Source organism: Crocodylus siamensis, chromosome 2 (genome assembly GCF_052110815.1).
Source record: "Crocodylus siamensis isolate JL-2025a chromosome 2, ASM5211081v1, whole genome shotgun sequence".
Lineage (NCBI taxonomy): Eukaryota > Metazoa > Chordata > Crocodylia > Crocodylidae > Crocodylus > Crocodylus siamensis.
The window spans coordinates 37,892,155-37,905,497 of NC_143396.1; the positions used below are offsets into that span (position 1 = coordinate 37,892,155).

At 42.3% G+C, this 13,343-nt stretch overlaps 1 protein-coding gene across 1 annotated transcript in view; it reads right to left on the reverse strand.

Annotated features, from left to right (window-relative positions):
- CCDC149 (coiled-coil domain containing 149) overlaps positions 1–13,343 on the reverse strand; it is a 93,639-nt gene that overhangs the window by 70,832 nt on the left and 9,464 nt on the right. Inside the window, exons 2-3 of the mRNA XM_090035711.1 lie at positions 9,356–9,517; positions 8,812–8,850 (exon numbers count right to left, since the gene is read on the reverse strand). Coding sequence (XP_089891837.1) covers positions 8,812–8,850; positions 9,356–9,517 — 201 coding nt within the window. The remainder of the gene's footprint in view (positions 1–8,811; positions 8,851–9,355; positions 9,518–13,343) is intronic.

Below are 13,343 nucleotides of genomic sequence, written 5' to 3' on the forward strand. Positions count from 1 at the left end.
ACGTGACACTCAAGAAATCCTCCTACCTTTAGACACTGCTTGAAAAGATGGTGGGTTATCTTTCTTTGGGTGGGGGGAGGTACAGCGGAGGAGAAGGAAAAAGAGGGAGAGCAGGGGCTGGAAGTGGAAGAAAGGAGGGAGACAACAATGTGGGAAGGAAAGGAAAGATCTAAAAATACCTATAATGACTTCAAACAAAAGTGTGTAAATGAAACCCTTTTCTGTGTTAAAACCTTACATCGGGGTGCTCAACCTGCTATAAGGTTTTTCATCCCCCTCCACACAGCCAGATGGAGCCATTGCATCTGGCCCATGGTGCTCCCTGTGGATCAGGAAGTTTGACGGCAGGGGAGCAGTGACTGTTAATATGGCCACCGTCCCTGCTCCCAAATCCCCAAACCCTATGTGGTTGCAAGCCCGTCCCTGAAGGGCCAGGCCACACCTTCCTCGCTTCTGGATTGGGGCTGGACTATGCCCCCTTCTCTCCTAGCAGGACCAGGCCATGCCCCATGCCGCACAGGACTTGGCCATATCCCCTTCCCTCCCACTGGGGCTGGACCATGCTCCATTCCCACCCTGGGACTGGGCTGGGAACTAGCCATACCCTCCTTTCCCTCCACAGGGCTGAGCCATGCCCCATTCCTTCCCTGTAGGGCCAGGTTAAAACCTGAGCCCCTCCCTCACAGGGCCAGGTCCATCCCCATCTCCATGGGTTGGGACAAGCTCCTTTCCCCTGTGGGGCTGTTGGAGCTGGCCTGCCCCTTGTCCACCTCCACACAGCCAGATGGTGCCCACTGTGACCGACTGGGCACCTGACTTAGGAATGCTGGCTGGATCTGGCCTGTGGATGAACCAGGCACTGCCCATCTGGCCCACTGGACAAAAAAGGTTGAGCACCACTGCCTTACAGCATTTCTGTTTCTTAGAGCCACACCTTCAACAAACATATACCAGACTAGAAGAAAAACAGGAAAAAAAAATTGATGGAACACCTAGCACACTTGGGGAGTGTGATTGATAGCAAATTTAATTGCAGTTTCTCCTTCAATGCTTTTGTATGATGATGATGGCTGAGTTAATACAGTAAAACCTGCTTTGCTTACCAACATCCCCCATTCGCTGCAAGCTACAAAAATTGATGACCTCTGCTAGCACTACTATTTTCTTATTATGGAAACTAAGCTTAATGTGTTTTTTAGTATGTGATAGAAACCACCCACTGTCTTTCTCCAGAATTCTTCTGAAGCTACCATGACCTGGATGTATCAAACAAAATACACCTACCAGATGTCACATGGGGGAGAGGGGGCGGAAGAGAAGGCAGATGGGGGTGGCAGAAAAAAAAAAAGCAGACTTCTAATAATCAACTGAGGTTAAAAACAAGGCTGTGGTCTAAAGGCAGGAGGATCTAAGCTCTTGAAAATACATCAGCCAAAACCTGACAATGTTTAGCAAAATGAAATGAGACAAAAAAGGCTTGCTTACTTTGACACCCCTATGGATAACTTTCAATACTGCAATTCTGGAATGCAGGCCGGGATTTTTTTGTAGCTAGAGAGCTGATTAATGATGGATTATGGACTTTTTTTCCTACTAAACTCTTTATGGCAATAAATATAAAAATCAAAGAACAATACTACAGATAGATGTACAGACATTTTTTTTGCTTATCGAGCAAGAAATCTTTTACATGTCAGCTCTAGTCACATACAGAGCAGCATTATATGTTACCAGCCAAATCCATCCTGCCTGGTAACAGCTGACAAGAGAAACACAGGTAGGCAGCAGCTGTAGCCTCCTTTAAGATGCCACTTTTTTTAACCCACAAGCTTGTTCTTAGCATCTCACTTGCACCCCAAATAAGAAATGAGGACTTCAGCATCACCATCAGAACAGGTGAAAACAATCTCGCAGAAATACTGCTCAAACAGAGCATTCAATGGTCCCCATATACCTATCATACAGTGCACACTAGATCAGGTATTTTTTACTAGTACTCTGACTTAGCTAAAGGCAGAATAAATCATTTCTGTTTAAAAGCATTGACATTGGCCCAGAGAAAATCCTCTCATTTGATTGCTTCATAGGAGTCACTGTAATTGTTTTCAGATTTTGAGATGGGCAATTTTGCCTTAAGCACAACATGAAAAAGCAAACACAATCCCTACAGCATTCTTAGTATGATGACTAATTAACATCAGTTTGTTTTTCCCAGGAGATTCAAATTTACTCTTTGGGAAGGGTTCTCTCAATGCCAGCAAAATAAAATGTTGAAAGCGAAGGAGAGAAAACGTGGTGAATGGCAGGATCTGAAACGAGCCCCTAGATTTTAAAGCTGCTATTAACATGACTGTTAGGCTCAACTTTCCACCTTTTATTAATACACATTTTCTTTTTATCCTGCATCTTTTTAAGTGCCATCCTACAGAACAAGACTTACTACAGTGCTAAAAATGTCAGCTCTTTGCCCACAACACTACTGACATACCACCTCTCTGTCCCACTTAAGATCTACAGGAACCAAAGTCTCTCCACCCTGTTGCCTGGAGTCTTCTAGCAGGTGCCCTTGGAAATCTGCAAAAAGAATGCCCTCTGATGCATTCCAAGGACAAATCATCTTGCTGTTTTCCACCTACCCACTTGCACTAAGTCAGCCATACATCTACAAGCCAGAACAAAGCTGCTAGGCCTACTTTGGCAGAGAAGTAGTGCTTTTTATCTTCATACCAACCCCCTTAAAAGAGTGGAGGGAAATCACATTAATCAATCTTCACAACATCCCTGTGAGGTAGATAAGGAATTAGTGCTTACTTGTTAGTGCCACTTCTCAGAAGATGTTATTTTGCAGATTTTCGCTCATAAGTCTTAGCTTTTTAAGCAAAACACCAACAAAACTTATGAATCTAACAGGGCATTGCAGTACCACTAATCAGTGTTCGACTAATTCACTATAGTTAGAAAGGGCCATAAGGCATACCTGGATGGAATCTGTTTTTAAGCTGAATTCTGAAAAGTGAAGATATCAGTCAAGCAGCTAAAATATTAAATAAAGGAGCTGCACAGATCTTAGACCACACTACATGCTTTTTCTATTTAGGAATATAAGGCTTTTCTGATAGCCAATTGAATATGGTCATTTCCTCACAGATACCATACAATCAAGTTGTCAGAGGAAAGCCTCATAGTCAATATAAAACAGGGTGCCCTGCTGTTAATAAAGATCTCATACCAGAGTTTCAGACTGATGGGATTGGGCTTGAGAATTTCAACAGTTAAGGACCATGTCTATTCAGGGTCATTTTGATGCTACCAGGACAAATGTTATGTGCCTGTTTAGTTTCCCCTCATCTTTTCTACAAGAACAAGGGATGCAAAAGCATATGATACTACATCCCCAGTGGATAGAGGAGTTGTTTGGAACTGCAGAAAGCCATTAATTCAGCTGAGCACCTAACATCTAACCAGGGTTCCTAGGTATTGCCATTACTTGCTTGGAACTAGGTGATACTTTACGCTGTTTGAAGTCACAAGGGTTCACGAATCATGATAAATACTCCTCTAGCAACATGGATGGATTTCCTATCCTGCTACTCCATCAAGATGTCCTTGATTGGCCAAACAGATGAGAGTAACATGAGTAACTTCAACTTAGACACGTAAGCCACAATCTCCAGAAATTATTTTGTGAAAACAAAAAACCAAATACCATTAAATAGATACAGCACAAAATTAATCCAGTTTCCCTAAAAGGTATGTTCGCGATTCAACAGGTAAAGGAATTTCACTAGTTGAAGGAGCTAAGACTCAGAAGCATGAATCATAAACTTGTGGTACTTCTAGAGAAGTAATTTACTGGGGAAGCTGTGGTAGAGCAAGGATTTCCTAGTGCCTCACTGAGGGTGTTTAACAGACCAACATTCATTCCTTAAAGATACCGCACATTCGATTTGGGAAGGCTCTATTGACTCCAGCTTGTACTAAATCTAATGTGATGCATGTGTGCACAAAACATGTAACAGGTAGGATTCTAGTCATGACTGCATAGTGATGTGTCCAGGGATGTGTTCAAGGCAGGAAGTTTTATCACACAAACACACGCACACATGTATGTTATTTACAACTTCTTACAGTTCCACTCAAATAGATACTACGTTTGCATTAGCATACTTGTTTTTGTTGCTCAATGAGTGGAACAAACCTGTGTGTGCGTGCACACACACACACAAACTGACTACAGAGTATTAAAAATGATTTTCTCACTGCCATAAAAGAGCAAAGTATCTATCAGATATTGCACCTTATCAGTACTTGCACTGGCTAAGAATTTAATCTAATTTTGATTCCTAAAAACAACCCAAAGCAAAAATAACCAAACCAAAACAACTCCCCCTCTTTAAGCACAAATATTAACATATGCCCCGATCTTGCAAAAGTCTGTGCATGTAACTTTACTCATGGGATATAGTCCCTTTCACTCAATATGAAAAGTCTCATTAAGGATAAATTAAACAAGCAAGTGTTTGCAGAGCATGGTCCCTGTCACAGTAATTTTTCCATCCACATATTTTATTTCAAGGAAGATGGTACAAGGCATGACTGGGATCAAGAATCAGATCCTGTCGCACCTTACTGCTGGTGCAGGGGCAGCCTGGAATTGTGATACAACAGAATGCAATCCCAGACTCCCCTCTGCAAAGGCTCCCACTGCAGCAAGCCCTGCAGCTGAGGAGGCTCGTAGCGGGGTTAGCGTGTGGAACACTGATCCTAGCTAGAAGCCTCATCAGCAAATGAGGCTCCCAGCCAGGGCATCAATGGAACACTGGCCCCGCTGCGAGGCTCATCAGATGTGGGTGGTGCACCTCTGTGGGTGGGAGCCCCTCAGTTGATGAGGCTTGAAGCCATAGGGGAGCACTTGGCCACATATTCAATTAATGGTGTGATAAGAAGAGCCACATAATTATTACACACATTCTGTTGAATTCCACAACCGTCACAGACAGCTGACTGTGGCAGAAAGAGACCCTGGAGTCATTATTGAGTCCAAGATGAACATGGGCCAACAATGCGAGAACATGGTCAGTAAGGCTAACTGTACCTTGTCCTGCATCCACAGATGCATCACAAGAAGGACCAAGGAGGTGATCCTCCCCCTTTTTGTGACACTGATCAGGCCGCAGCTGGAGTACTGCATCCAGTTCTGGGCACCGCACTTCAGGAGGGATGTGGACAGCATTGAGAGGGTCCAAAGGAGGGCCACTCGTATGATCCGGGGACAGCAGGGCAGATCCTATGAGGAGAGGCTACAGGACCTTAACCTGTTCAGCCTTCACAAGAGAAGGCTGAGAGGGGACCTGGTGCCCGTCTATAAACTTACTAGGGGGGGCCAGAAGGGTTTGGGAGAGACCTTGTTCCCCCAAGTGCCTCCCGGAATAAAAAGGAATAACAGCCATAAGTCACTAGAGAGTAGGTTTAGACTAGACATCCGAAGGCATTACTTCACAGTCAGGGCAGCTAGGATCTGGAACCAACTTCCAAGGGAAGTGGTGATGGCTCCTATCCTGGGGGTCTTTAAGAGAAGGCTCGACGTTTACCTGGCTGGGGTCATTTGAGCCCAGTTTTCCCTCCTACCCAGGGCAGGGGGTCAGACTAGAAGATCTACAAGGTCCCTTCTGACCCTACATCTATGAATTTATGAAACTGCAGCTTATGCTTGTTTTATCATGCCATTAATTGACTGAACGCGTAGCTTGGTCACAACTTAAGGCATGATTAACTGATTAATCATGCCTTAAGTGTAATGTATAGACAGGGCCCTTCAGTTACTTTTAACTTACTTTCTGGTGTAAAAGTTGTGTGGAGAGCAATTTTTCAGTATTTCAAATTTTGGGTCCATTCAGAAGGTAATTTGTATACGAATCAAGCTAAATTCAATGCAGGCTCAGGGTCTTCATGTTTATAAACAAAAAAACGAAGCTGAAATTGGTTTGGCCACAAACTGAGTGAAAAACCAGCCAGAAATGGGAAGAGCACAAAAAGACTGGGGACTTCTTTTTTTTCTGTGTATCACAGAAAATACTGGACCATAAATATATTTACAACAGCAGTGGAAAGATATTAATAACTTTATTATTTTTTATCCTTTCATAAAGAATTAATTCCCATAATAAAACTGATCTTTGGAACGGTCCTTTTAAACTCCACCAGGGTGTTTAAGTGTGTGCCTTTTTATGCAACAGGCACAATTCTTGGGGGACTGTTGGTATAAAGAATGTACTAACAGATGATTTAAAGCATAACCTCAAGTGTCATATATATCCCTTGGGGAGCAACCTATAAGAAAGCCCCTTTAAGTGTAGGTAAGAGTGTACTTCTATCATTTATTGTAGACAAGTGTTAAGATAGCGTGTGGGTTTCTACAAAAGTCTTCTCACTAGATCATTCTGCTGACTATTAAGCATTTGTAAGCAGTCTTACCTAACTGTCATAGATTGCAAATGCAGACTTAAGCTGCCTTGTATTGAGGCCCACTTATAATATGCATTTTCTAGCAGAAACCCACCTAAGTGTATCCACAACCAGGCCAACTTGCAGGCACAGTGATATTATTCTGGGAGGATATATACATGGACTGTATGTTATGCATCCTTATTTTAGGGACTGAGCCAGAGCTGTTGGGGTGAGGGATATTTGTGTATATGTTCAACTGCATCACTTCCCTCATAATCTCAGCTATTTCTCATGCATGACTTTTCAGAGAACACTCTTCAATTATAGCAGCAGCAGAACACGAGTCTACATGGGCTTGTTCCATGTTCAGATAAACAAAAGTTGCCTAAAAGTCAACAGTTCAATATAACCCATGCTGGGGGTTGATGCTACTTTTTTTCTTTTTAATGACTGAATTCAACATCAGTGAATTATATTAGCATCCTTACAGTGCCTGAAGCAGCAACTGTGGTCTTATGCCATGGCCAATTTTAATTACAAGGCTTTGACACCCTCATTCTAGCAAAATGACAAGAACCAAGTGCCAGCCAAGTGCCAGCCTGGGAAGGACAGCAGAGTGAAAGCTCTGATCCATTAAGTGTGTGCAAAGCACCCAAGTTCACTGAATAGTCCTCAACTCCCAAGACACATGCCTGTGGTTGGAGGGCCTCTTTGCACTTTGATACACTACTGATTATTTTCCACAGGAAGGGACAAAGCCCCAACCTGTGAAAAGGCCATTCAGGGACCTATGGAAAGTCATTCAAATAACCATGGCAATGGTAGAATGTATAATACAATGCTCCCCTCCTCATATTTCTGCATATACAGAGATAATAAAGGTACAATTCTCCCTTCTGGCTAAAGCATCCAAATACCCACTGGCACAGTCCCCTTCCCCCAGAAAAGCACAATTCCTGCAGTAATTGTTATATTACATGTGGTACCTCCAAATCATGCATATCACCCTCTGCTGCATTGCAGCATTCACTGCTGTGGTCATAGGATAGGTCAGGTCTTTAGTTTCTGGATCTCAGCTATACCTTCAGCATGGCTGTAGTAGTACCCTGGCTTGCCCCCTGGGCCTATGTCCTGGCCCAGTATTCAGACTGTATTGATTTCTGAAGGGATCACACCCAACATCAAACCAAAGTGCAGCCTTCTGCTAGCATCATCCCTAGCCCAAAACCAAAGAGTTGACTAGTCAACTCCTATACCCCTTTAGGCACTATTAACTTCCTACTTCTTCCTCCAAAGAGGAAGTGTGAGATTTCCTCCCAGTTCTCTACACAAACAGGTCTCCAGGAAAAAGAAGCCAGCTTCCCTTTAGGCCTGACACCTAAGCAAGGTTAACAGAGGGGAGAGAATACAGACCAGGTCCTTCTTCACCACTGACATAACACTTGTGGAGCTGCTATTCCCATAGTAGTAGAATTCGACAGAACCATACATTCAACAGAATAAAGGCTGGCACTGGGGCCAGATTCTATTACCCTTTACATAGTCATACAGCTGCTACTCAGCTGTATAAGTGGCATTTTTAGCACTTAGGCACAGACTGTGATTCTACTACTCCTGCTAGAGTTGGTAGGGAATTCACCTAGGAAGCAGGAGACACAGGTTCTAGGTCAGGAGTTTGAACCTGACTTGCTCTGATTTCCTAGTGCAGTTCTCTAACTACTTAACCATATGTTAGACAATAAACTACTAAGAGGCTGGGAGTGTGACATGAGTAGCCCTTAAGTACTAGAAAAAACAAAAGGCAAATAAAAAAATCTATATTTTAGGGATTGACTTTAAAAATAAAAACCAAGATTTTTTGAAGTAAAAAAATCCCATATTTGGAGGGGGGAAGGGGCTGACTTGCTTTTTGGGGTATATGGCTTAAGAATTTCATTGCCTGGAATTTACATGCTAAATTAAATTCTGAGAAGGCACAGAGCTTCATATACAGGTAAGGCCCAAAAAGGAACAGATGGTCAAACAGATACCAAGGCCACAGTGCTTTTTTCTGTGCACCTGGATTACGATCCTAATACAAAAAAACAAACAACAAAAAAGTAATCACAGACCTACATACCTGCTGATTTCAGTTTTGGGCATAAATGAAAAAAAGTCAGAACCATTTTCATTTTCTGTGCTCAGAAAACAAAATGAGTCACTACTTAAAAGACTGTATGATCTTTCAAGGAACTGAAATGCCTGCTTTAAAATATTTTTTTTTTATTGGCTTCTCTGATGTAACTGAGGGAATTCTTGCAATTTTTTTCACAAAACTTGTCTGTGAAATACACACAAAAATGAAAAAAAAGATAATAAGCCTACCTGTTTCTTCTTTTCAGGGGGAAGAGATGGATCCCCATCCTATAAAGAGAGAGACTCATTTTACTATCAACTTTTTCTGAAACCAGTAACAAAATTATATTAGTTGCTAAACTTTTTACATATATAAAACATTTTCAATCCAAATTTTAAAACTGGTTCCCTGTCAAAGATTTTAACACAGATTTATTTACCTACATTGCTAAAAATAGCAAGTCATTATATAAGGGTGCTACATTGTTTTCCATAAGGGTACAATAGTTACTGTGGCATAACAATACTGCGGTTAAATTTGAAATAGGGGTATGGCATGCTAATCTCCTCAGGCCAGAAACTGTCTTTTTGTTTGTGCATTATATAACAACAACTGCATCACCAGTTAACTAATGAAAAATAATGGAATCTCGATCATACATCTAGAAATACTATTGCAAACCAGGAACCAATAATTTATATAGCAAGCATTGCATTCATAAAAGGAGCACGCTCTTTGCAAATCTAGGTTTAATTCTTGACCAAGTTATGGAATGTTTATAAAACAACGTACGATCAGCTCTCGGTATTTCTTCTTCAGTGATTGATGTCGTTCTCGCAACTGATTGGCCATAAGCTTGTACTGGTCTCTTTCCTGTTGACATGTGTCCAGCTCTTTGGAAAGGATTAACAAAGCTTCCTTTTTGCTTTCAAGCTTCCTTTTACACACCAGATACTAAAAGGGTGAAAAAAAGAAGGTTACTGTACAAGCTGCTTACAAGCAGTGCTGGACTGAACAGCCATTTGCCATCTATTCAAAAACAGGATTTTAAGAGTAGTTGTTTGGGAATCAAAAGTTTGCCTTCGTGAGCATCTTTCCAAGAGAAAACTGAAGCCTTTAGTATGGTTGGATTACTGGGAAGATAGAGAGTCCTAGGATTCTCTTAGGGCCAGATTCTCTCCTGCTATTTAGGAAAAGAAGTCCCAATAGTTTAAAATTGTAGTCTGAAATTTCTGGTCATTTCCCCCCCATTCCTTCCATAAAAAAGTCCAGTAAAATCCCCAGTACCTTGGGGAACAACTGTAAGAAAGAAGCTTTGACAGAGGCCCTTTGCTTCTTCATTAACCCCATAGTTCCCTGGGAACCATGCTTGGTATGTAACCATGTTATCAGCAACTCCCTCAGCTTCAACAATATATACCTTAAAAACCATCCTGAGTCAAAGAAAGGAAAAGAATGGTATGCACCATAAGCATAAGACCCTAGACCTATTTCTGATTCAATCTAGTCTGGTACATTCATGAAAGCTCACTGTAAATAAAAACAAATGTTTTATAGCCAGGGATAACAATCAAAGGCAATTCTTCTATAAGGTACAACCTTATAGAAGCTTCCCTAGCAAGTCAGCAAGACAGGGGACAAAATAAAAGTTTTGCCAAGTCACTCAGCAACTTGAAGCAAAAATGTCACAAGGGGCTTACACAGGATATGAAAAGAAAAGTACTTAAGTGCCAGATGTGGCAGTCCTTTCCTGAACTCCTGCTATGCCATTCTTCCTTGCTTGGAAAGCCAAGGAGCACAAAAATACAGTGATGTACAGAAAAAACTCAAGTTGACCCAGTTACCTGAAGCAAGATAACAGTGCATTAGACATGGCACTCAACAAATGCCAACACAACCAGCTTTCCTGTAGGGTTAATCAGACTGAACAGAGCACCATGGTCACTTGTACGCATGACAGAGGTTTAGTCCCCCAAATTGAAACAGTGGGTTTTTAATTGCAATAATTAAAAATCCACTGTTTCAGTTTTGGGGCTTCCATCGTAGTTACAGTGAGGAATCCAATCCTACGTGTTTTGGAGAAGGGGTTTGCGGAGCCTGCCCGTGTCTCCCCCGGGACCACCTGGGTGGGCTGCTAGTGGACAGGTGCTGCCTGGGGGGCACCGCCATCATGGAGGGAAGGTCCGGGGCCCCCACAGCTCAGAGCCCACTGCCAGCATTCCTCCTGGCCACGAGAGAGATAGGCGGGGGGGGGAAAAAAAGGATCAGGCCCCTCCCTACCAATAAAGCCTGCATAGGGAAGAGATGGATCTGGCAGGTGCATCCTGCAAGCTGGGGCAGCACCCGTGCAGCTACCACCCCACCTGGCCAGTCCCAGGTGGCACTGCCACTGCTATGGAGGGAAGGACCAGGCCTCCACTACAGCTCAGGGGCTGCATGGCCCAGTAGCAGCTACAGGCTCAGCTGAAATCAAAACAGAAACAAAAACAAAAAAAAAGTGGGGAGGTACCTGATCCTTTTTTTTTTTCTCTTCACAGAACCTGCCTGCCTCTCTGGTGCCTGGGTGGTGAGTTGCTGGCAGGCCCTGAGCTGCAGGGGCCCTGGATCTTCCCTCCTTTGCAGTGATGCCCCCTAGGGCTGCCTGGGCAGGTGGCTAGCAGGCAGGTGCTGTCCCAGATCACAGCCAGCACCCAGCCTGATCCAACTGTTCCCTGAGCCAGAGCCTGGGCGGTCCCAGGGAGCACTGCCACTGCTGAAGGAAGAACTGGGGTCCTCCTCAGCTCAGGGGTAGCTCAGCCCACCAGCAGCTTGTTCCCCTGCTGCAGGAGACATGGGCAGGCTCTGGGGGGGGGGGGGAAGGGGGGGGTGTTAAAAAAGAGGATCAGGCCCTTCACTGCTTCTGTTTTTAGCTTGCCTCTCCCGTTTGGGGGTGGGGGCAAGCTGTCAAAGGTTTCAACATTACACATAGCTATGTTGCAAACTAAACTACCTGCAGATGTGGCTTAGTTTGCAATGTAGCAAACTCATCGTAAAACATAAAAAAAAACATGCATGTGTAGAGCATGATGCAGTTAAAAACTGCAAAAATGGCCAATTTTCACCCCATGTCAATACAACCATACTGCTTCTGGTACCCAAGCTACTTCAGCTGTCTTGGCATGGCACTGCATCATGTCAGGCAGACACACCTCTGTTTTCATAAACTACTCTACCTGATTACTTTTCCCTGAGCCCTTAAGTTTAAGGAGAATGTGCAAGACATGCAGATGTTATATGTGTAATGTCTCTGTCCTATCTTCCTTCAGTAACTGAATTTTATTTCTCAAAAATTTTAGGCAACTTGCTTTCATTTCACAATTTGGGCTACCATTAGAGAAAGCACCTATGCTAAAGTGCTATATTTCTATTTCATATTTTATACCATCTGATATTTGTATGAGATGTGGCACTAAATACATGTCAAATGTGCTCAGTAAAAGACCAAATACTGTAGCATTAATGAAAACAATTTATAGTTTCATTATATACTCTGACAAGAATACTTTGTTATTATGGGCTCTTCTACAAAGGAAGAGCATCAGCACTTCCACACTGTTCTGGGCTGTTCTTCAGGACAAAAATCATTACTCATATATTACTACTTGCTTGGAATTGACTTTGTTAACCTCAACTTCAAATAAATGAGAAATGGAGAGAGATTCTTGGTACATGAATGCAGCCAGTGTTTTCCAAAAATGGTAAATGCTTAGTTGCAAACAACAAAAAGGGGAACAAAAAGCTATTCCAAGATGGATTTGAGCTCCTAGAGAGGACACTACTACCTTGGATTAATTTTATTCCTAGCAGCATTGAAGCTGAAATCCTGTCAAATGTTTTAGATTATGCTGCCTTGGCACTGACTTTATGAAGGCAACTGTACCTATGTATTTGTGCCTTTATGGATACAGTATGAATAGCAAGTCCCCTGACAAAAGAACCAACAACACAGAATACATCCCAAATTAAACTTTAACACTGTCAATGCATAAGTGTTATAAGTGTATATATAAGTACATTGTATACAGTTCTAATCTTGGAAAATCAATTTTACTTAGCCATTTCCTGTTTCTCTCCCAAGCCACTTTTAAAAAATTGATAAGATTCTCTGTATCAATTTATTCTGGAAATTAACAACAAAAGCAGAAAATTTTGGCTTCAGCTGTAGGGCACAACAATACCAAATTAATAGTGAACTGTTTCCATATGTGTGATATAATTATCCACAGTACAGGAGAAGATAGGTGGAAGGAATTAAAAATATACCTAATATTGATAAGTAAATTTACTTTCAAAATTACTTTCCCCTGCCTTTCAGGAGTCTCCAACTCCACTCTATCACAAGCCTTTCTCCAACAATTTGGCTAATAACCTATACAGGGAGAAAAAAATTGAAATGAAAGTGAGATATCTGTCCATGGAGAGTGAGTTAGTTTCTTTCCTTCCTTTCATAGTCCTCCACTTCTTTTAAGACCTGAAAGGAAGGGAATACTGCATGTAGTCAGCTCACCATACCTTGTAAAACAGGATATTCATAGAATCATACAAAATTAGGGCTGGAAGAGCCCTCAGGAGGTCATTTAGTCCAACCCCCTAGTCAAATCAGGACCATCCCAAACTAGATCATCTCAGTCAAGCTTTCTCTACTTGGGTCTTAAAAACCTGCAAGGATGAAAATACCACAACCTCTCTGGGTAATCTGTTTCAGTGTTTTACTACCCTCCCAGTGAGAAAGTTTTTCCTA